This window comes from Tinamus guttatus, unplaced genomic scaffold (genome assembly GCF_059628265.1).
Source record: "Tinamus guttatus ecotype Peru unplaced genomic scaffold, ASM5962826v1 Tinamus_guttatus_pri_ptg001161l, whole genome shotgun sequence".
In the NCBI taxonomy this organism is placed as follows: Eukaryota; Metazoa; Chordata; class Aves; order Tinamiformes; family Tinamidae; genus Tinamus; species Tinamus guttatus.
In genome coordinates this window covers 26,579-50,070 of record NW_028289695.1, presented here as the reverse complement: position 1 = coordinate 50,070, position 23,492 = coordinate 26,579, and the positions used below count along the sequence as shown (strand labels likewise).

Here is a 23,492-nt window from a genome sequence, read left to right as displayed (position 1 = left end):
ACAGGACATTGCACAGGGATGGGACATTGCACAAGGATGGGACTTTGCATGGAGACGGGACGTTGCATGGGGACAGGACATTGCACTGGGACAGGACATTGCCTAGGGATGGGACATTGCACGGACACAGGACATTGCATGGGGACGGGGCACTGCACGGGGTTGTGGGAAGCAGGACCTCCGTGCACACCTGCAAGTGCAAATGTCCCCGTCCCCATTGCCATCCGGGCACCGAGCCCGGTGCTGCGGGCTCCCTGTGTCCCCAACCTGGGTGTCCCCATGGCCCGGTGTCCCCAGAGCCGCTGTCCCCGCGCAGGTTTGGCGCCGAGGAGGCGCACGAGGAGAACCGCGTGCACCTGGGCAACGCCATCATGTCCTTCTACGCCGCCCTCATCGACCTGCTGGGCCGCTGCGCCCCGGAGATGCACGTAGGGACACGGACGGGGACATGCACGGGAGGGGACATGCGCAGGGTCCGGATTGGACCCCCACATGTCCCCTCTGTCCCCAGCTCATCCAGGCTGGCAAGGGAGAGGCGCTGCGGATCCGGGCCATCCTGCGCTCCCTGGTGCCCCTCGACGACCTCGTGGGCATCATCAGCCTCCCGCTGCAGATCCCGGCCTTCGGCAAAGGTGGGGACATGGGGACACCCCGGGGGGACGCGGGGACACCCGGCGGGTCCGTGACGCCCCGTGCACGCAGACGGGAACATCGTGGAGCCCCGCATGTCGGCCAGCTTCGTGCCCGACCACAAGGCGCCCATGGTGCTCTTCCTGGACCGCGTCTACGGCATCGAGACGCAGGATTTCCTCCTGCACGTGCTCGAGGTGGGATTCCTGCCCGACATGCGGGCGGCCGCCTCGCTGGACACGGTGAGCCCGCCGGGGTCCCCTTGGCCTTGCGGGACGTTCCCCATGGGATGGGCGTTCCCTATGGGATGGGCGTTCCACACGGGATGGGTATTCCACACGGGATGGGGATGGGTGGTCTTGTTCTCCCATGGGATGGACTTGAGGTCCTTGAGCCTTGATGCTCCTGTGGGGTTGGACACGGGCTCTCCTCGTCCCATGGGATGGACCCAGGGTCCTTGAGTGCTGTCCTCGTCCCATGGGATGGACTGGGGTCCTTGAGCCTCGGTGCTCCTGTGGGGTTGGACACGGGCTGTCCCATGGGATGGACCGAGGTCCTTGAGCGCTGTCCCTGTCCCATGGGATAGACTGGGGTCCTTGTGCCTCAGATGCTCCTGAGGGGTTGGACATGGGTTGTCCCATGGGATGTCCCTTCGTCCTTGAGCCTTGGTGCTCCTGTGGGGTTGGACACGGGCTGTCCCTGTCCCATGGGATGGACTTGGGGTCCTTGAGCGCTGTCCTTGTCCCATGGGATGGACCTGGGGTTCTTGAGCGCTGTCCCCATCCAATGGGATGGACCTGGGGTCCTTGATCCTCGGTGCTCCTGTGGAGTTGGACACCGGCTGTCCCTGTCCCATGGGATGGTCCTGGGGTCCTTGAGCGCTGTCCCTGTCCCATGGGATGTCCCTTCGTCCTTGAGCCTTGGTGCTCCTGTGGGGTTGAACACGGGCTGTCCCTGTCCCATGGGATGTCCCTTCGTCCTTGTGCCTTGGCACTCCTGTGGAGTTGGACACGGGCTGTCCCTGTCCCATTGGATGGACCTGGGGTTCTTGAGCACTGTCCCCATCCCATGGGATGGACCTGGAGTCCTTGTGCCTTGGTGCTCCTGTGGGCTTGGACACGGGCTGTCCCATGGGATGGACTTGGGGTCCTTGATTGCTGTCCCTGTCCCATGGGATGTCTCTTCGTCCTTGAGCCTCGGTGCTCCTGTGGGCTTGGACACGGGCTGTCCCATGGGATGGACCTGGGTCCTTGATCCTCGGTGCTCCTGTGGGGTTGGACACGGGCTGTCCCTGTCCCATGGGATGGACCTGGGGTTCTTGAGCGCTGTCCTTGTCCCATGGGATAGACCCAGGGTCCTTGAGCGCTGTCCCCATCCCATGGGATGGACATGGGGTCCTTGATCCTCGGTGCTCCTGTGGACACGGGCTGTCCCCTCCCCATGGGCGCCACGTCCCTTCGTCCCCATGGCCGGAGGTGGCCCCCGGCGTCCCCCGGTGACGGCGGTCGGTGCCCTCAGGCCGCGTTCAGCACGACGGAGATGGCGCTGGCGCTGAACCGCTACCTGTGCGTGGCGGTGCTGCCGCTCATCACCAAGTGCGCGCCGCTCTTCGCGGGCACCGAGCACCGCGCCATCATGGTGGACTCCATGCTGCACACCATCTACCGCCTGTCGCGCGGCCGCTCGCTCACCAAGGCGCAGCGCGACGTCATCGAGGAGTGTCTCATGGCGCTGTGCCGGTGAGCGGGGATCTGGGGGGACCCCGTGTCCCTGTGCAATGTCCTGTCCCTGTGCAATGTCCTTGTCCATGTGCAATGTCCTATTCCCGTGCAACGTCCCGTCTCCGTGCAACGTCCTGTCCCTGTGCAACGTCCTTGTCCATGTGCAACGTCTTGTCCCCGTGCAATGTCCTTGTCCCCGTGCAATGTCCTTGTCCACGTGCAACGTCCCGTCTCTGTGCAACATCCCGTCACCGTGCAGCATCCTGTCCCTGTGCAACGTCCTTGTCCACGTGCAATGTCCCATTCCCGTGTAACATCCCGTCCCCGTGCAATGTCCTTGTCCACGTGCAATGTCCCATCTCCATGCAATGTCCTTGTCCCTGTGCAACGTCCCGTCCCTGTGCAACGTCCTGTCCCCGTGCAATGTCCTTGTCCACGTGCAATGTCCCATCCCTGTGCAACGTCCCATCTCCGTGCAACGTCCTGTCCCTGTGCAATGTCCTTGTCCATGTGCAACGTCCCATCTCCGTGCAACGTCCCATCTCTGTGCAACGTCCTGTCCCTGTGCAATGTCCCGTCCTCGTGCAAAGTCCCATCCCCGTGCAGCGTCCCGTCCCCATGCAACGTCCCGTCCCCATGCAACATCCTGTCCCCGTGCGATATCCTGACCTGGTGTGATGTCCCGTCCCTGTGTGATGCCCTGTGCCCGTGCAACATCCCGTCCCCATGCAATGTCCTTGTCCCCGTGCAGTGTCCTCGTCCCCGTGCGATATCCTGACCTGGTAAGATGTCCCGTCCCCGTGCAATGTCCTGACCTGGTAAGATGTCCCGTCCCTGTGTGATGCCCTGTCCCCGTGCAACGTCCCATCTCCGTGCAACGTCCCATCTCCGTGCAATGTCCTTGTCCCCATGCAAAGTCCCATCCCCGTGCAAAGTCCCATCCCCGTGCAAAGTCCCATCCCCGTGCAATGTCCCGTCCCCGTGCAATGTCCTTGTCCCCATGCAATGTCCCGTCCCCGTGCAACGTCCCGTCCCCATGTGACGCCGTCCCGCTCACCGTCCCCTCCGTCCCCCAGGTACATCCGCCCCTCCATGCTGCAGCACCTCCTGCGCCGCCTCGTCTTCGACGTGCCCATCCTCAACGAGTTTGCCAAGATGCCCCTCAAGGTGATGGATCCCACGCGTTGGGTGTCCCCGGGGGCGCCGGCCGCCGTCCTCACGTGTCCCCACCGTGTCCCCAGCTGCTGACCAACCACTACGAGCGCTGCTGGAAGTACTACTGCCTGCCCAGCGGCTGGCCCAACTACGGCGTGAGCTCCGAGGAGGAGCTGCACCTCACGCGCAAGCTCTTCTGGGGCATCTTCGAGTCGCTGGCGCACAAGGTCCGCGGGGACGGGGACAGGGACATGGGGATGGGGAGGAGATGGGGACAGGGATGCGGGGGAGATGGAGACGGGGATGTGGAGGAGATGGGAATGGGAGTGATGGGGATGTGGAGGAGATGGAGATGGGGAGATGGAGGTGGGGATGTTGGGGAGATGGAGATGGGGATGTGGGAGAGATGGGAATGGGAGTGATGGGGATGTGGGGGAGATGGAGATGGGGAGATGGAGATGGGGATGTGGGGGAGATGGAGATGGGGATGTGGGGGAGATGGGGATGTGGAGGAGATGGAGATGGGGAGATGGAGATGGGGATGTGGGGGAGATGGAGATGGGGATGTGGGGGAGATGGGAATGGGAGTGATGAGGATGTGGGGGAGATGGAGATTTGGGGGAGATGGGGATGGGGAGATGGAGATGTGGGGGAGATGGAGATAGGAGTAATGGGGATGGGGGGAGATGGGGATGTTGGGGAGATGGGGATGTGGGGGAGATGGGGATGGGGAGGAGATGGAGATGTGGGGTTATGGGGGTATGGGGGAGATGGAGATGGGGGAGATGGAGATGGGGTTAGGGATGTGGGGGAGATGGGGAGATGGAGATGGAGATGTAGGGGAGATGGAGATAGGAGTAATGGGGATGTGGGGAGGTGGTGATGGGGATGTGGGGGAGATGGGAATGGGGGGACATGGGGATGTGGGGGAGATGGGGATGCCAGGATGATGGGGATGGGGATGATGGGGATGGAGATGGGAATGATGGGGATGTGGGGCTGATGGGGAGATGGAGATGGGGATGGAGATGATGGGGATGTGGGGGAGGTGGAGATGTGAGGATGATGGGGATGGGGATGATGGGGAAGGAGATGGGAATGATGGGGATGTGGGGCTGATGGGGAGATGGAGATGGGGATGGAGATGATGGGGATGTGGGGGAGGTGGAGATGTGAGGATGATGGGGATGGGGATGATGGGGAAGGAGATGGGAATGATGGGGATGTGGGGCTGATGGGGAGATGGAGATGGGGATGGGGATGATGGGGATGATGGAGATGTGGGGCTGATGGGGAGATGGGGATGGGGATGACGGGGATGATGGAGATGGGGATGGGGATGATGGGGATGATGGAGATGTGGGGCTGATGGGGATGATGGGGATGGGGATGATGGGGATGGGGATGATGGGGATGATGGGGATGATGGGGATGATGGGGATGATGGAGATGTGGGGCTGATGGGGAGATGGGGATGGGGATGGGGATGACGGGGATGACGGAGATGTGGGACTGATGGGGATGATGGGGATGGGGATGATGGGGATGTGGGGCTGATGTGGAGCTAGAGATGGGGATGGGGATGACGGGGACGGGCGGAGGTGGCCCCGGCGGTGACGCCCGCGGCCCCGCAGAAGTTCGACGCCGAGCTCTACAAGCTGGCCATGCCCTGCCTGTGCGCCATCGCCGGCGCCCTCCCGCCCGACTACGTGGACGCCAGCTACTCCTCCAAGACCGAGAAGAAGGCCTCGGTGGACGCCGAGGGCAACTTCGACCCCAAGCCCGTCGAGACCCTCAAGTGGGTCCCCCAAAACGCCCGTCCTGGGCTCCGGGTCCTCCCGCTGTCCCCCTGAGCGTCCCCGCGTTCCCTCCGCAGCGTCATCATCCCCGAGAAGCTGGACGGCTTCATCAACAAGTACGCGGAGTACACGCACGAGAAGTGGGCGTTCGACAAGGTGGGACCCCTGCCCGCACGTGGGGACACCCCGGGACCTCCCCACAGCGTGCCACCGCTGCATGCGCCCGCATTGCACCCCTGCATTGCACCCCTGCATTGCACCCCTGCATTGCACCCCTCCATGCACCTGCATTGCACCCACATTGCACCACTCCGTGCACCTGCATTGCACCCACAATGCACCCCCTCCATGCACCTGCTTTGCACCCTTCCGTGCACCTGCATTGCACCCCTGCATTGCACCCCTCCATGCACCTGCATTGCACCCCTGCATGCACCTGCATTGCACCCGTGTTGCACCCATGCTGCACTCCTCCATGCACCCGCATTGCACCTCTCCATGCACCTGCATTGCACCCCCTCCATGCACCCGTGTTGCACCCGCAATGCACCCGTGCTGCACTCCTCCATGCACCCGCATTGCACCTCTCCATGCACCTGCATTGCACCGCTCCATGCACCCCTGCATGCACCTGTGTTGCACCCCTCCATGCACCTGCATTGCACCTGCAAGGCACCCGCGTTGCACCCCTCCATGCACCTGCGTTGCACCCCTGCGTTGCACCCCTGCATGTACCTGCGTTGCACTCCTGCATGCACCCACGTTGCACTCCTGCATGCACCCGCGTTGCACCCCTCCATGCACCTGCATTGCACCCCTGCATGCACCTGTGTTGCACCCCTGCATGCACCTGCATTGCACCCGCAATGCACTCATGTTGCACCCCTGCATGCACCTGTGTTGCACCCCTGCATGCACCTGCATTGTAGCCCTCCATGCACCTGCATTGCAGCCCTGCATGCGCCTGCATTGCACCCCTCCATGCACCTGTGTTGCAGCCCTGCATGCACCTGCCTTGCACCCCTCCATGCGCCTGCATTGCACCCCTGCATGCACCTGCATTGCACCCCTCCATACACCCCAGCATGCACCCGCGTTGCACCTCTCCATGCACCTGCATTGCACCCCTCCATTTCACCCCTCCATGCACCTGCATTGCAGCCCTGCATGCACCTGCATTGCACCCCTCCATGCACCTCCGTTGCTCCCCTGCAACCCCCCCGAGCCCCCAACCGCTCCCCATGACCCCCCCGAGTCCCCCTGCACCCCCTGGGTCCCCCCCGCGACGTGTCCCGGATCCGGCAGATCCAAAACAACTGGACCTTCGGGGAGACCGTGGACGAGGAGGCCAAGACGCACCCCATGCTGCGGCCCTACAAGACCTTCTCCGAGAAGGTACCCGGGTGCCGCGTGGGCGCCGGGAGCACCCAAGGGTGCCCCCCAACCCCGTGTCCCCTCCCCAGGACAAGGAGATCTACCGGTGGCCCATCAAGGAGTCGCTCAAGGCCATGCTGGCCTGGGAGTGGATGGTGGAGAAGGCGCGCGAGGGCGACGAGGAGCGGGCCGAGAAGAAGAAGACCCGCAAGATCTCCCAGTCCGCCCAGGTGGGGACAGCTGGGGACAGCGGGTGGCCTTGGGGACAGCGGGTGGCCTTGGGGACAGCAGGTGGCCTTGGGGACAGCGGGTGTCCCATGCGGGTGCCACCGTGTCCCCATCCTCTGCTCCAGGCCACCTACGACCCCAGCCACGGCTACAGCCCCCAGCCCGTGGACCTGTCGGGGGTGACGCTGTCCCGGGAGCTGCAGGTGAGCGCGGAGGGTCCCCCGGTGTCACCGTGGTCACCGCGGGGACCCCCATGTCACCCCATGGTGTCCCCCAGGCCATGGCGGAGCAGCTGGCCGAGAACTACCACAACACGTGGGGACGTAAGAAGAAGCAGGAGCTGGAGGCCAAGGGTGAGCGGCGCCCGGGCCCCCGAGCACCCACCTATGGGTGCTGATACCCTATGGGTGCTGATACCCTGTGGGTGCTGTCCCCTGTGGGTGCTCCTCCCCTATGGGTGCTGTCCCCCATAGGTGCTGCCCCCTCTATGGGTGCTCCTCCCCTATGGGTGCTGCTCCCCTATGGGTGCTGCCCCCCATGGGTGCTGTCCCCTATGGGTGCTGCCCCCTCTATGGGTGCTGCCCCCTATGGATGCTGCCCCCCCATGAGTGCTACTTCTCTATGGGTGCTGCCCCCCATGGGTGCTGCTCCCCTATGGGTGCTGCCCCCCTACGGGTGCTGTCCCCCATGGGTGTTGCCCCCTCTATGGGTGCTCCTCATCCCTTGGGGTCCCTGCACCCACCTAGATGCTGCTCCCCTATGGGTGCTGTCCCCCATAGGTGCTGCTCCCCTATGGGTGCTGCTCCCCTATGGGTGCTGCCCCCTATGGGTGCTGATCCCCTATGGGTGCTGCCCCCTATGGGTGCTCCTCATCCCTTGGGGTGGTCCCTCCGTCCACCCAGGTGCTGCCCCACTATGGGTGCTGCCCCCCCATGGGTGCTGATCCCCCATGGGTGCTGATCCCCTATGGGTGCTGTCCCCTATGGGTGCTGCCCCCTATGGATGCTGTTCCCCTATGGGTGCTGTTCCCCTATGGGTGCTGTCCCCTATGGGTGCCACCCCCCTATGGGTGCCACCCCTCTATGGGTGCTGCCCCTATAGGGCCCCCCACGGCTGCCCCTCCGTCCCCCCCGTCCCCCCCGTCCCGCTCCTTCCCCCCGGATCCCCCGTCCCGCGGGTCCCCTGCCCCACGGGGCACCCTTGGGTGCTGACGCCGGGGCCAGGGGGGGGCTCGCACCCCCTGCTCGTGCCCTACGACACCCTGACGGCCAAGGAGAAGGCGCGCGACCGCGAGAAGGCCCAGGAGCTGCTCAAGTTCCTGCAGCTCAACGGCTACGCGGTCACCCGGTGCGTGCGGGGACAGCGGGGACACGGGGACGGTGGGGACAGTGGGGACAGTGCGGGGACACGGGGACAGCGGGGACATGGAGACAGCAGGGACACGGGGACAGCAGGGACACGGGGACGCGGGGCCGTGCGGACACAGGGCCATGGGGATGTGGGGACACGGGGACCCCGGGACAGCAGGGACAGCAGGGACATGGGGACATGGGGACAGCGGGGATGTGGGGACGCAGGGACATGGGGACACGGGGACAGCGGGGCCGCGGGGACAGTGGGGACGGCGGGGACACGGAGACAGTGGGGACACGGGCACACGGGGACAGCGGGGATGCGGGGACAGCGGGGACAACAGGGACACTGGGAACAGTGGGGACGCGGGGACACGGGGACATGGGGACAATGGGGACACGGGGACATGGGGACACAGGGACGCGGGGACAGTGGGAACAGCAGGGACATGGGGACAGCGGGGACGCAGGGACAGCGGGGACATGGGGACAGCGGGGACACGAGGACAGTGGGGACACGGGTACAGCAGGGGCGCAGGGACACGGGAACAGTGGGGACAGTGGGGATGCGGGGACAGCGGGGACAGCGGGGACAGCAGGGACATGGGGACACAGGGACAGTGAGGACATGGGGACACGGGGACAGCAGGGACACGGGGACATGGGGACATGGGGACAGCGGGGACACGGGGGGCCCTGCCCGGGACGGGGGAGCGCGGGGGCATTGGGGACCCCCGAGCTGGAAGGTCTGGGGCTGAGGGACAGGGAGGGGGAGCAGATTTGGGGACACCGCGCTGTCCCCCCACAGGGGACCCAAGGACATGGAGCAGGGGGTCCTGGGGGTGGTTTGGGGACACCCTTTTGTCCCCCCATGTCCCAGGAGGTTCTGGGGGTGGTTTGGGGACACCGCACTGTCCCCCCACAGGGGACTCAAGGACAAGGAGTGGGGGGTCCTGGGGGCGGTTTGGGGACACCCCAATGTCCCCCCGTGTCCCAGGGGACTCAAGGACATGGAGCAGGGGGCTTTGGGGGCAGTTTGGGGACACCCCACTGTCCCCCCATGTCCCAGGGGGCTATGAGGGGTGGTTTGGGGACACCTCGCTGTCCCCGTGTCCCAGGGGGCTCTGGGGGCACTTTGGGGACACCCCGTTGTCCCCCCGTGTCCCAGGGGGCTCAAGGACATGGAGCTGGGGGTCCTGGGGGGTGGTTTGGGGACACCGCACTGTCCCCGTGTCCCGGGGGCTCTGGGGGCGCTTTGGGGACACCCCGCTGTCCCCCCGTGTCCCAGGGGGCTCAAGGACATGGAGCTGGACACGTCGTCCATCGAGAAGCGCTTCGCCTACGGCTTCCTGCAGCAGCTGCTCAAGTGGATGGACATCTCGCAGGAGTTCATCGCCCACCTGGGTACGGCCCCCGCCGCCCTGGGGACCCCCCAAAACCTTCCTGGAATTCTGGGGACCCCCTGGGACCTTCCTGGACCGCTGGGGACCCCCCAGGACCTTCCTGGGGACCCCCGGGACCTTCCTGGACTCCTGGGGACCCCCTGGGACCTTCCTGGAATTCTGGGACCTTTCTGGAGCCCTCGGGACCCCGGGACCTTCCTGGGGACCCCCCAAGACCTTCCTGGACCCCTGGGAGCCCCTGGGACCTTCCTGGACCACTGGGGACCCCCCGGGACCTTCCTGGGGACCCCCGGGACCCTCCTGGACTCCTGGGGACCCCCTGGGACCTTCCTGGAATTCTGGGACCTTCCTGGAGCCCTCGGGACCCCCGGGACCTTCCTGGGGACCCCCTGGGACCTTCCTGGACCGCTGGGGACCCCCCAGGACCTTCCTGGGGACCCCCGGGACCTTCCTGGAATCCTGGGGACCCCCTGGGACCTTTCTGGAATCCTGGGGACCCACCCGAGACCTTCCTGGAGCCCTGGGGACCCCCGGACCCTCCTGGAATTCTGGGGACACCCCAGGACCTTCCTGGAATTCTGGGGACCCACCCGGGACCCTCCTGGACCCCTGGGGACCCCCGGGACCCTCCTGGAATCCTGGGGACCCTGTGGGACCTTCCTGGAGCCCTGGGGACCCCCTGGGAGCCCCTGGGACCTTCCTGGAATCCTGGGGACCCCCCAGGACCTTCCTGGACCCCTGGGGACCCCCTGGGAGCCCCCCAGCCCTGTGGGACCTTTCTGGGACCCCCTCAGCTTGTGGGGACCCCCGGACCTCCCAAGCCCCCCTGGGACCCCTAGGACCTTCCTGGACCCTTGGGGACCCCCTGGGGACCCCCCGGGACCTTCCTGGAATCCTGGGGACCCCCTGGGACCTTCCTAGAGCCCTGGGGACCCCCTGGGAGCCCCCCAGCCCTGCGGGACCTTCCTGGGATCCCCGGGACCTTCCAAGCCCCCCTGGGACCCTCAGGACCTTCCTGGAATCTTGGGGACCCCCCAGGACCTTCCTGGACCCTTGGGGACCCCCTGGGAGCCCCCCAGCCCTGCAGGACCTTTCCGGGACCCCCCTCAGCTTTTGGGGACCCCCGGACCTCCTGGGACCCCTAGGACCTTCCTGGGAACCCCCTGGGAGCCCCTCAACCCTGTGGGACCTTTCTGGGACCCTCCTCAGCTTGTGGGGACCCCCGGGACCTTCCAAGCCCTCCTGGGACTCCTGGAACCTTCCTGGAATCCTGGGGATCCCCTGGGACCTTCCTGGACCTCTGGGGACCCCCTGGGGACCCCCCGGGACCTTCCTGGAAACCTGGGCACCCCCCGGGACCTTCCTGGAATTCTGGGGACCCCCTGGGACCTTCCTGGAGCCCTGGGGACCCCCCGGGACCTTCCTGGACCCCTGGGAGCCCCCGGGACCTTCCTGAATCCTGGGGACCCCCTGGGAAAATCCTGGACCCCCAGGGACCTTCCTGGGGACCCCCCAGGACCTTCCTGGACCCCTGGGGACCCCCTGGGAGCCCCCCAGCCCTGCGGGACCTTTCCGGGACCCCCCTCAGCTTTTGGGGACCCCCGGACCTCCTGGGACCCCTAGGACCTTCCTGGGGACCCCCTGGGAGCCCCTCAACCCTGTGGGACCTTTCTGGGACCCCCCTCAGCTTTTGGGGACCCCCAGACCTCCTGGGATCCCTAGGACCTTCCTGGAGCCCTGGGGACCCCCTGGGACCTTCCTGGACCCCTGGGGACCCCCTGGGAGCCCCCCAGCCCTGCGGGACCTTCCTGGGACCCCCTCATCTTGTGGGGACCCCCCTGTCCCATGTCCCCTCCGTGCCTCCCCCAGCCCCTCGCGTCCCCGCTGCCACCGCGTCCCCCAGGTGTCCACATTCCCGTCCCCACGTCCCTCTGTCCCCGTGTCCCCCGGTGTCCCCAACCCCTGTCCCCTCCGCAGAGGCCGTGGTGAGCAGCGGCCGCGTGGAGAAGTCCCCCCACGAGCAGGAGATCAAGTTCTTCGCCAAGGTCAGGGCGTCCCCAACGGGGATGGGGACCCCCCAAAGAGGGGACCCCCAAGCAGGGCCACACAGGGAGGGGGACAGACCCTTCACGGGGTGTTTGGGGGCACTTCGGGGGTTGTGTCCCCATTTGCAAGAGTTTGGGGACCCTCTGGGCTGTCTGGGACCCCATATGGGGTCCATAGGGCCTGGGGCCCCCTTTGGGCTGTTTGGGCTGGGGGCTTCTCTAATAGGCAGGTGGTGGGGGGCCCTTTGGGGTATTGGGGTCCCCTTGGGGTATCAGGGTCCCCTTGGGGTATTGGGGTCCCCTTGGGCTCTTTGGAGGGGGTCCCTGAGGGGCTTTTTGGAATCTCCATAGGGCATTTAGGGGTGTCCCCTCGTGCGGGTGTTGGGGTCTTCAGCTCCATTTTGGGGGTGCTGGAGGGGGTCCCTGAGGGGGTTTTTGGAGTCTCCATGGGGCATTTAGGGGTGTCCCCTCGTGCAAACGTTGCGGTCTCCAGCTCCCCTTTTTGGGGTACCCGGAGGGGTCCCTGGGGGGATCTCAGGGGCTTTTTGGAGTCTCCATGGGGCATTTAGGGGTGTCCCCTCATGTGGGTGTTGGGGTCTTCAACTCCCCTTTTTGGGGGTGCTGGAGGGGGTCCCTGAGGGGGTTTTTGGAGTCTCCATAGAGAATTTAGGGGTGTCCCCTTGTGTGAACATTGGGGTCTTCAGCTCCCATTTTGGGGGTGCTGGAGGGGGTCTCAAGGGGTTTTTGGAGTCTCCATGGGGCATTTAGGGGTGTCCCCTCGTGCAAACGTTGGGGTCTCCAGCTCCCCTTTTTGGGGTACCCGGAGGGGTCCCTGGGGGGATCTCAGGGGCTTTTTGGAGTCTCCATGGGGCATTTAGGGGTGTCCCCTCATGTGGGTGTTGGGGTCTTCAACTCCCCATTTTGGGGGTGCTGGAGGGGGTCTCAAGGGGTTTTTGGAGTCTCCATGGGGCATTTAGGGGTGTCCCCTCGTGCAAACGTTGGGGTCTCCAGCTCCCCTTTTTGGGGTACCCGGAGGGGTCCCTGGGGGGATCTCAGGGGCTTTTTGGAGTCTCCATGGGGCATTTAGGGGTGTCCCCTCGTGTGGGTGTTGGGGTCTTCAACTCCCCTTTTTGGGGGTGCTGGAGGGGGGTCCCTGAGGGGGTTTTTGGAGTCTCCATAGAGAATTTAGGGGTGTCCCCTTGCGTGAACGTTGGGGTCTTCAGCTCCCATTTTGGGGGTGCTGGAGGGGGTCCCTGAGGGGGTTTTTGGAGTCTCCATGGGGCATTTAGGGGTGTCCCCTCGTGCAAACGTTGGGGTCTCCAGCTCCCCTTTTTGGGGTACCCGGAGGGGTCCCTGGGGGGATCTCAGGGGCTTTTTGGAGTCTCCATGGGGCATTTAGGGGTGTCCCCTCGTGTGGGTGTTGGGGTCTTCAACTCCCCTTTTTGGGGGTGCTGGAGGGGGTCCCTGAGGGGGTTTTTGGAGTCTCCATGGGGCATTTAGGGGTGTCCCCTCGTGCAGGTGTTGGGGTCTTCAACTCCCGTTTTGGGGGTGCTGGAGGGGGTCCCTGAGGGGGTTTTTGGAGTCTCCATGGGGCATTTAGGGGTGTCCCCTCGTGCGAACGTTGGGGTCTTCAACTCCCCTTTTTGGGGTACCTGGAGGGGGTCCCTGAGGGGTTTTGGAGTCTCCATGGGGCATTTAGGGGTGTCCCCTCGTGCGGGTGTTGGGGTCTTCAACTCCCATTTTGGGGGTGCTGGAGGGGGTCCCTGAGGGGCTTTTTGGAGTCTCCATGGGGCATTTAGGGGTGTCCCCTCGTGTGAACGTTGGGGTCTTCAACTCCCTTTTTGGGGTACCTGGAGGGGGTCCCTGAGGGGGTTTTTGGAGTCTCCATGGGGCATTTAGGGGTGTCCCCTCATGCGGGTGTTGGGGTCTTCAGCTCCCATTTTGGGGGTGGTGGAGGTGGTTCCTGAGGGGTTTTTGGAGTCTCCATGGGGCATTTAGGGGTGTCCCCTCGTGTGAACGTTGGGGTCTTCAACTCCCCTTTTTGGGGTACCCGGAGGGGTCCCTGAGGGGGTTTTTGGAGTCTCCATAGAGAATTTAGGGGTGTCCCCTTGCGTGAACGTTGGGGTCTTCAGCTCCATTTTGGGGGTGCTGGAGGGGGTCCCTGAGGGGGCTTTTGGAGTCTCCATGGGGCATTTAGGGGTGTCCCCTCGTGCGGGTTTTGGGGTCTTCAACTCCCATTTTGGGGGTGCTGGAGGGGGTCCCTGAGGGGCTTTTTGGAGTCTCCATGGGGCATTTAGGGGTGTCCCCTCGTGTGAACGTTGGGGTCTTCAACTCCCTTTTTGGGGTACCTGGAGGGGGTCCCTGAGGGGGTTTTTGGAGTCTCCATGGGGCATTTAGGGGTGTCCCCTCATGCGGGTGTTGGGGTCTTCAGCTCCCATTTTGGGGGTGGTGGAGGTGGTTCCTGAGGGGTTTTTGGAGTCTCCATGGGGCATTTAGGGGTGTCCCCTCGTGTGAACGTTGGGGTCTTCAACTCCCCTTTTTGGGGTACCCGGAGGGGTCCCTGAGGGGGTTTTTGGAGTCTCCATAGAGAATTTAGGGGTGTCCCCTTGCGTGAACGTTGGGGTCTTCAGCTCCATTTTGGGGGTGCTGGAGGGGGTCCCTGAGGGGGCTTTTGGAGTCTCCATGGGGCATTTAGGGGTGTCCCCTCGTGCGAACGTTGGGGTCTTCAACTCCCCTTTTGGGGGTACCTGGAGGGGGTCCCTGAGTGACTTTTTGGAGTCTCCATAGAGCATTTAGGGGTGTCCCCTCGTGCAAACGTTGGGGTCTCCAGCTCCCCTTTTTGGGGTACCCGGAGGGGTCCCTGGGGGGATCTCAGGGGCTTTTTGGAGTCTCCATGGGGCATTTAGGGGTGTCCCCTCGTGTGGGTGTTGGGGTCTTCAACTCCCCTTTTTGGGGGTGCTGGAGGGGGTCTCAAGGGGTTTTTGGAGTCTCCATGGGACATTTAGGGGTGTCCCCTCGTGCAAACGTTGGGGTCTCCAGCTCCCCTTTTTGGGGTACCTGGAGGGGTCCCTGGGGGGATCTCAGGGGCTTTTTGGAGTCTCCATGGGGCATTTAGGGGTGTCCCCTCGTGTGGGTGTTGGGGTCTTCAACTCCCCTTTTGGGGGTACCTGGAGGGGGTCCCTGAGGGGGTTTTTGGAGTCTCCATGGGGCATTTAGGGGTGTCCCCTCGTGCGGGTGTGGGGTCTTCAGCTCCCGTTTTGGGGGTACCTGGAGGGGGTCCCTGACCCCCATGTCCCCCCCCCAGATCCTGCTGCCCCTCATCAACCAGTACTTCCACAACCACTGCCTCTACTTCCTGTCCACCCCGGCCAAGGTGCTGGGCAGCGGCGGCCACGCGTCCAACAAGGAGAAGGAGATGATCACCAGGTGGGGGGCAGCCCCACGGCGCCGCGCGGCCCCGCGCCCGGCCCCACGGCCGCCTCATCTCTGCCTTCCTTCATCTTCCTTCCTTCCTCTTCTTCCCTTCCTCTTCCTCCTCTCCCTCCCCTTCTTCTTCCTCCCTTCCTCTTCCTCCTCTCCTCTTCCTCCTCTCCTCTTCCTCCTCTCCTCTTCCTCCCCTCCTCTTCCTCCCCTTCCTCTTCCTCCCCTTCCTCTTCTTCCCTTCCTCTTCCCCCCGTCCTCTTCCTCCCCTTCCTCTTCCTCCCCTTCCTCTTCTTCCCTTCCTCTTCCTCCCCTTCCTCTTCCTCCTCTCCTCTTCCTCCTCTCCTCTTCCTCCTCTCCTCTTCCTCCTCTCCTCTTCCTCCCCTTCCCCTTCCTCCCCTTCCCCTTCCTCCCCTTCCCCTTTTTCCCCTTCCCCTTTCTCCCCTTCCCCTTCCTCCCCTTCCCCTTCCTCCCCTCCTCTTCCTCCCCTTCCTCCCCCCCTCTTCCTCCTCTTCCTCCCCTTCCCCTTCCTCCCTTCCCCTTCCTCCCCTCCTCTTCCTCCCCTCCTCTTCCCCCCTTCCTCTTCCTCCCCTTCCTCTTCCTCCCTTCCCCTTCCTCCCCTCCCCTTCCTCCCCTCCCCTTCCTCCCTTCCTCCCCTCCTCTTCCCCTCCTCCTCTTCCTCCCTCCTCTTCCTCTCTTCCTCTTCCTCCCCTTCCCCTTTTTCCCTTCCCCTTCCTCCCCTTCCCCTTTTTCCCTTCCCCTTCCTCCCCTGCTCTTCCTCCCCTCCTCTTCCTCCCCAGTCTCTTCTGCAAGCTGGCCGCCCTGGTCCGTCACCGCGTCTCCCTCTTCGGTAAGGGACCGAGGGCCGGAGGGGACATTTGGGACCGAGGCGGGGGACACCCGCGGCCACCCCTCACGCTGTCCCCGTGTCCCCAGGCACCGACGCGCCGGCCGTCGTCAACTGCCTGCACATCCTGGCCCGCTCGCTGGACGCCAGGTGGGACCTGGACGCCCGATGTCACCTCGGTGCCACCAACCCTGTCCCCATGTGGCCCCGGGACCTGGTGCCACCCTGAGACCTGGGGCCACCCCCATGCTGTCCCCTAAGGCCACTTCGGTCCCATTGCCGTCCCTGGAGACCTGGTGCCACCCTGAGACCTGGCGCCACCTTCATGCTGTCCCCTAAGGCCACCTCGGTGCCACTGCTGTCCCTGGAGGCCTGGTGCCACCCTGAGACCTGGTGCCACCCTCGTGCTGTCCCCTAAGGCCACCTTGGTCCCATTGCTGTCCCTGGAGACCTGGTGCCACCTTGAGACCTGGTGCCACCCTCGTGCTGTCCCCCAAGGACACTTTGGTCCCATTGCTGTCCCTGAAGACCTAGTGCCACCCTCATGCTGTCCCCCAGCTGTCCCCCAAGGCTACCTTGGTCCCATTGCTGTCCCTGGAGACCTGGTGCCATCCTGAGACCTGGTGCCACCCTCATGCTGTCCCCTAAGGCCACCTCGGTCCCATTGCCATCCCTGGAGACCTGGTGCCATCCTGAGACCTGGTGCCACCCTCATGCTGTCCCCTAAGGCCACCTCGGTTCCATTGCCATCCCTGGAGACCTGGTGCCACCCTCATCCTGTCCCCTAAGGCCACTTTGGTCCCATTGCCATCCCTGGAGACCTGGTGCCATCCTGAGACCTGGTCCCACCCTCATGCTGTCCCCTAAGGCCACCTCGGTTCCATTGCCATCCCTGGAGACCTGGTGCCACCCTCATCCTGTCCCCTAAGGCCACCTTGGTCCCATTGCTGTCCCTGGAGACCTGGTGCCAACCTGAGACCTGGTGCCACCTTCGTGCTGTCCCCCGGCTGTCCCCTAAGGCCACCTTGGTCCCACTGCTGTCCCTGGAGACCTGGTGCCACCTCTAGACTTGGTGCCACCCTCGTGCTGTCCCCCAAGGACACTTTGGTCCCATTGGTGTCCCTGGAGACCTCGTGCCACTATGAGACCTAGTGCCACCCTCATACTGTCCCCTAAGGCCACCTTGGTCCCACTGCTGTCCCTGCGGTGTCCCAGGCCCTGGTGCCACCCTGAGCCCTGGTGCCACCCTCATGCTGTCCCCTGGCTGTCCCCTAAGGCCACCTTGGTCCCACTGCTCTCCCTGGTGTCCCCTGCGGTGTCCCAGGCCCTGGTGCCACCCCGAAGCCACCTCTATTCCCATGGAGCCCTGGTGCCTCCCAGGCCCTGGTGCCACCCTGAAGCCACTTCCATCCCCATGGAGCCCTGGTGCCACCAAGACGCCCCCCATGCACCCCTACTGTCCCATGGCCATCGCGGTGGCCGCGCTGACCATCCCCATGGCCATCGTGGTGGCCGCGCTGACCGTCCCCATGGCCATCGCGGTGGCTGCAATGACTGTCCCCATGGCCATCGCGGTGGCTGACACGGGGGTCCCGCGCCCCCCAGGACGGTGATGAAGTCGGGCCCCGAGATCGTCAAGGCCGGGCTGCGCTCGTTCTTCGAGAGCGCCTCCGAGGACATCGAGAAGATGGTGGAGAACCTCAAGCTGGGCAAGGTGACGCAGAGCCGCACGCAGGTCAAGGGGGTGGCCCAGAACATCAACTACACCACGGTGGCCCTGCTGCCCGTGCTCACCTCCCTGTTCGAGCACATCGCCCAGCACCACTTCGGGGACGACGTGATCCGTGAGCGCCGCGGGGACGCGGCGGGGACGGGGACGCGGCGGGGACGGGGACGCACTGGGGACGGGGACGCACTGGGGACAGGATAGGGACGCGCCGGGGACGGGGACAGGGGCGGGAACACGCTGGGGATGGGACGGGGACACAGCGGGGACGAGGATGCGCCAGGGACGGGGACAGGGGCGGGGACGGGGACGCGCTGGGGACGGGGACATGCTGAGGACAGGGACGGGGATGCGCCAGGGACAGGGACATGTTGGGGACGGGGACACCGGGACACACTGGGGATGGAGACGCGCTGGGACGGGGACACACCGGGGACAGGGATGGGGACGGGGACACGGCGGGGATGGGGACACACTGGGGACAGGGACGGGGACACAACGGGGACACAGGGGTGACGGGGACGCACTGGGGATGGTGACGCACTGGGGACAGGGATGGGGACGCGCCGGGGACGGGGACAGGGGCGGGAACACGCTGGGGATGGGACGGGGACACAGCGGGGACGAGGACGCGCCAGGGACGGGGACAGGGGCGGGGACGGGGACGCACTGGGGACGGGGACATGCTGGGGACAGGGACGGGGACGCGACGGGGACGGGGGACACACCGGGGACGGGGATAGGGACGGAGACGGGGACAGGGGCGGGGACACGCTGCGGATGGGACAGGGACGGGGACGTGCTGGGGACAGGGACGCACTGGGGACAGGGACACACTGGGGACAGGGACGGCGACGGGGACAGGGGCGGGGACACGCTGGGGATGGGACGGGGACACAGGGGGGACGGGGACGTGCTGGGGACAGGGACAGGGACGCGCCGGGGACGGGGGACGGGGTGGGCGAAGACGCGCTGGGGACAGGGACACACCGGGGACAGGGACGGGGACGCGATGGGGACGGGGGAAACACCGGGGACGGGGACACCGGGACACGCCGGGACGGGGATGCACTGGGGACGGGGACACACCAGGGACAGGGACGGGGACGCGACGGGGACGGGGAGGGGGACGCGACGGGGATGGGGACAGGGGCGGGGACACGCTGGGGATGGGATGGGGACGGGGACACCGGGACGCGCTGGGGATGGGGACACGCCGGGGACGGGGATGCACTGGGACGGGGACAGGGACGGGGACGCGCCAGGGACAGGGACACACCGGGGACAGGGACGGTGACGGGGACAGGGGCGGGGACACGCTGGGGATGGGACGGGGACACAGAGGGGAACGGGGACGTGCTGGGAACGGGGACAGGGACGCGCCAGGGACGGGGGGACGGGGACGCAGTGGGGACAGGGACGCGCCGGGGACGGGGACACAGTGGGGACAGGGACGCGCTGGGGACAGGGACAGGGACGCGCCGGGGATGGGGATGTGCCGGGGACGGGGACAGGGATGCACTGGGGACAGGAACACACCAGGGACGGGGACACGGAGGGGAAGGGGACATGCTGGGGACGAGGACAGCCAGTGGGAAAGGGGACAGGTTGGGGACAGGGGGCGCAACGAGGGTGGGAGGGACTCTGCGGGGACAAGGGGACGTTTTGGGGACATCGAGCAGGGGGACGGATGACCGTGGGGATCATGAGGTGCCCCAGGGGCAATGTGGGGACAGGGAGGGCCAGCTGGGTTGGGGACACGGGGACAGCGCAGCCCTGAGCGTCCCCTGTCCCCACAGTCGACGACGTCCAGGTCTCCTGCTACCGCATCATGTGCAGCATCTACTCGCTGGGCACCACCAGGAACCCCTACGTGGAGAGGTGCGGTGGGGTCCCCGTGGGGCGGGCGGCCCCGGGACACCCGTGGGGTGGCCCTGACCCCCGGTGTCCCCGCAGGCAGCGGCCGGCGCTGGGCGAGTGCCTGGCCCGCCTGGCCGCCGCGATGCCCGTGGCCTTCCTGGAGCCGCAGCTCAACGAGTTCAACCCCTGCTCCGTCTACAGCACCAAGTCGCCCCGCGAGCGCGCCAGTGAGTCGGGGGGGCACCCGGCAGGGCGCCCCGGTTTGCCCGAGCCTCGGGCACCTCTGTGTCCCGGTGCCCCCGCAATGTCCCCAGTTCCTTGGGCACCTCCGTGTCCTGGTGCCCCCAGCTCTGGGCCATATCCGTGTCCCCGATGCCCCGCAATGTCCCCAGGTCCTTAGCCCAGTTCCTTGGGCACCTCCGTGTCCCTGATGCCCCTCAACTTCCCCAGTTCCTTAGCCCAGTTCCTTGGGCACCTCCATGTCCCGGTGCCTCCCAGCTCTGGGGCAACTCTATGTCCCCGATGCCCCTCAACTCCCCCCAGTTCCTTGGGCACCTCCGTGTCCTGGTGCCCCCAGCTTTGGGCCATATCCGTGTCCCCGATGCCCCTCAATGTCCCCAGTTCCTTAGCCCAGTTCCTTGGCCACCTCCGTGTCCCCGGTGCCCCTCAAGGTCCCCAGTTCCTTAGCCCAGTTCCTTGGGCACCTCCGTGCCCCCCAGTGCCCCTCAACTTCCCCAGTTCCTTGGGCATCTCCGTGTCCTGGTGCCCCTCAATGTCCCCAGTTCCTTAGCCCAGTTCCTTGGGCACCTCCGTGTCCCGGATGCCCCTCAACGTCCCCAGTTCCTTGGCCACCTCCATGTCCCCAATGCCCCTCAACTTCCCCAGTTCCTTAGCCCAGTTCCTTGGGCACCTCCATGTCCTGATGCCCCCAGCTCTGGGGCACCTCCGTGTCCCTGATGCCCCTCAATGTCCCCAGGTCCTTAGCCCAGTTCCTTGGGCACCTCCGTGTCCCCGATGCCCCTCAAGGTCCCCAGGTCCTTAGCCCAGTTCCTTGGGCACCTCCGTGTCCCCGATGCCCCTCAACGTCCCCAGTTCCTTGGGCACCTCCATGTCCCCAATGCCCCTCAACTTCCCCAGTTCCTTAGCCCAGTTCCTTGGGCACCTCTGTGTCCTGGTGCCCCCCAGCTCTGGGGCATCTCCGTGTCCCCGATGCCCCTCAATGTCCCCAGTTCCTTGGGCACCTCCGTGTCCCTGATGCCCACCAGTTCCTTGGGCACCTCCGTGTCCCCAATGCCCCTCAATGTCCCCAGTTCCTTAGCGTTCCCAGTGCCCCCAGCTCTGGGCCACCTCCGCATCCTCGATACCGTCCCCTTACGCCCACGTCCCGCATGCCCCCCGCTTGCCCCGGCTTTGGGGTCCCCGGCACCCCCCTTTGCGGTGTCCCCACGGCGCTAGCCCCGTGTCCCCGCAGTCCTGGGGCTGCCCAGCCGGGTGGAGGAGATGTGCCCGGACATCCCGGACCTGGAGCGCCTCATGCGGGACATCGGGGGCCTGGCGGAGTCGGGCGCCCGCTACACCGAGATGCCCCACGTCATCGAGGTGACGCTGCCCATGCTCTGCAACTACCTGCCGCGCTGGTGGGAGCGCGGCCCCGACACGCTGCCCCAGGGCCCTGGGCCACGGCGGTCACCGCGCAGCACCTCAACGCCCTCCTGGGCAACATCCTGCGCATCGTGGTCAACAACCTGGGCATCGACGAGGCCTCCTGGATGAAGCGCCTGGCAGGTGGGCACGGGTTAGGGGGGGACCTTGGTGGGTGCTGGTGACGGTGTTGGCATCCTGGTGATGGTACTTGGATCCCGACGTGGTACCCGGCATGGTGTCAGGGTCCCTCATTGGGTGTTGGCATCCAGTGCCGGTGCCCAGATCCCTATGTGGTACCCGGCACGGTGTTGGGGTTCCTTGTTGGATGCTGGCATCCCGGTGATGGTACCTGGATCCCTATGTGATACCCGGCATGGTCCCTTGTTGGGTGTTGGCATCCCGGTGATGGTACCCGGATCCCTACGTGGTACCTGGCATGGTCCCTCGTTGGGTGTTGGCATCCCGGTGATGGTACCTGGATTCCGATGTGGTACCCGGCATGGTCCCTCATTGGGTGTTGGCATCCTGGTGATGGTACCTGGATCCCTATGTGGTACCCGGCACAGTGTCGTGGTCCCTTGTTGGGTGTTGGCATCCCGATGATGGTACCTGGATCCCTATGTGGTACCCGGCACGGTCCCTCGTTGGGTGTTGGCATCCCGGTGATGGTACCTGGATCCCTATGTGGTACCCGGCACGGTGTCATGGTCCCTCATTGGTGTTGGCATCCCGGTGATGGTACCTGGATCCCTATGTGATACCCGGCATGGTCCCTTGTTGGGTGTTGGCATCCTGGTGATGGTACCTGGATCCCTACGTGGTACCTGGCATGGTCCCTCGTTGGTGTTGGCATCCTGGTGATGGTACCTGGATCCCGACGTGGTACCCGGCATGGTCCCTTGTTGGGTGTTGGCATCCTGGTGATGGTACCTAGATCCCAACGTGGTACCCGGCATGGTGTCAAGGTCCCTCATTGGGTGTTGGCATCCCGGTGCCGGTGCCCAGATCCCTATGTGGTACCTGGCACGGTCTTGGGGTTCCTTGTTGGTGTTGGCATCCCGATGATGGTACCTGGATCCCTATGTGGTACCCGGCACAGTGTCATGGTCCCTTGTTGGGTGTTGGCATCCCGCTGATGGTACCTGGATCCCTATGTGGTACCCAGCATGGTCCCTTGTTGGGTGTTGGCATCCTGGTGATGGTACCTGGATCCCTATGTGGTACCCGGCACGGTGTCATGGTCCCTCATTGGGTGTCCACATCCCGGTACCCGGATCCCTACGTGGATCCCTGGTGTTGGGGTCCCTTGGAGGACCCCAGGGCCCTCTTAGGGCCCAGCGCCGGTGCCAGCGTCCCCGCGGCGGCCCTTGGGGACAACGGCGGCGCCTGTCCCCGCAGTGTTCGCCCAGCCCATCGTGAGCAAGGCGAAGCCGGAGCTGCTCCGCTCCCACTTCATCCCCACCATGGAGAAGCTGAAGAAGCGGGCGGGAAAGGTGGTGTCCGAGGAGGAGCAGCTCCGCATGGAGGCCAAGGCGGAGGCCGAGGACTCGGAGCTGCTCATCCGCGACGAGTTCTCCGTGCTCTGCCGCGACCTCTACGCGCTCTACCCGCTGCTCATCCGCTACGTGGACAACAGCCGGTGAGGGACCGCGTTGGGGACACCGCATCTGCCAGGGCTTGGGGACACCACATCTGCCGGGGCTTGGGGACACCGCATCTACTGGGGCTTGGGGACACCACATCTGCCAGGGCTTGGGGACACCACATCTGCTAGGGCTTGGGGACACCACATCTACCGGGGCTTGGGGACACCTCATCTACTGGGGCTTGGGGACACCACATCTGCCAGGGCTTGGGGACACCACATCTGCCAAGGCTTGGGGACACCGCATCTGCCAGGGCTTGGGGACACCACATCTGCCGGGGCTTGGGGACATCACATCTACCAGGGCTTGGGGACACCACATCTGCCAGGGCTCGGGGACACCACATCTGCCAAGGCTTGGGGACACCGCATCTGCCAGGGCTTGGGGACACCACATCTGCCAGGGCTTGGGGACACCTCATCTACTGGGGCTTGGGGATACCGCATCTGCCGGGGCTTGGGGACACCGCATCTACCGGGGCTTGGGGACACCTCATCTCCCAGGGCTTGGGGACACCACATCTACCGGGGCTTGGGGACACCGCATCTACCGGGGCTTGGGGACACCTCATCTCCCAGGGCTTGGGACATCACATCTACCGGGGCTTGGGGACACCTCATCTACCGGGGCTTGGGGACACCG

General features: G+C 65.3%; 1 protein-coding gene across 1 annotated transcript in view; it reads left to right on the top strand.

The window, feature by feature from the left end:
• LOC104564617 (ryanodine receptor 1-like) overlaps nt 1–23,492 on the top strand; it is a gene marked incomplete at its 5' end in the record, with an annotated part of 86,997 nt that overhangs the window by 37,942 nt on the left and 25,563 nt on the right. Inside the window, 24 exon segments of the mRNA XM_088538766.1 lie at nt 317–428; nt 512–632; nt 703–872; nt 2,149–2,369; nt 3,428–3,518; nt 3,593–3,733; nt 5,141–5,304; nt 5,383–5,461; nt 6,611–6,700; nt 6,769–6,909; nt 7,033–7,110; nt 7,185–7,260; nt 8,131–8,254; nt 9,548–9,663; nt 11,640–11,707; nt 15,012–15,133; nt 15,928–15,977; nt 16,064–16,124; nt 17,580–17,818; nt 19,500–19,581; nt 19,657–19,787; nt 21,032–21,226; nt 21,229–21,345; nt 22,603–22,843. Of these exon segments, the coding sequence (XP_088394892.1) occupies nt 317–428; nt 512–632; nt 703–872; nt 2,149–2,369; nt 3,428–3,518; nt 3,593–3,733; nt 5,141–5,304; nt 5,383–5,461; nt 6,611–6,700; nt 6,769–6,909; nt 7,033–7,110; nt 7,185–7,260; nt 8,131–8,254; nt 9,548–9,663; nt 11,640–11,707; nt 15,012–15,133; nt 15,928–15,977; nt 16,064–16,124; nt 17,580–17,818; nt 19,500–19,581; nt 19,657–19,787; nt 21,032–21,226; nt 21,229–21,345; nt 22,603–22,843 (3,030 nt within the window).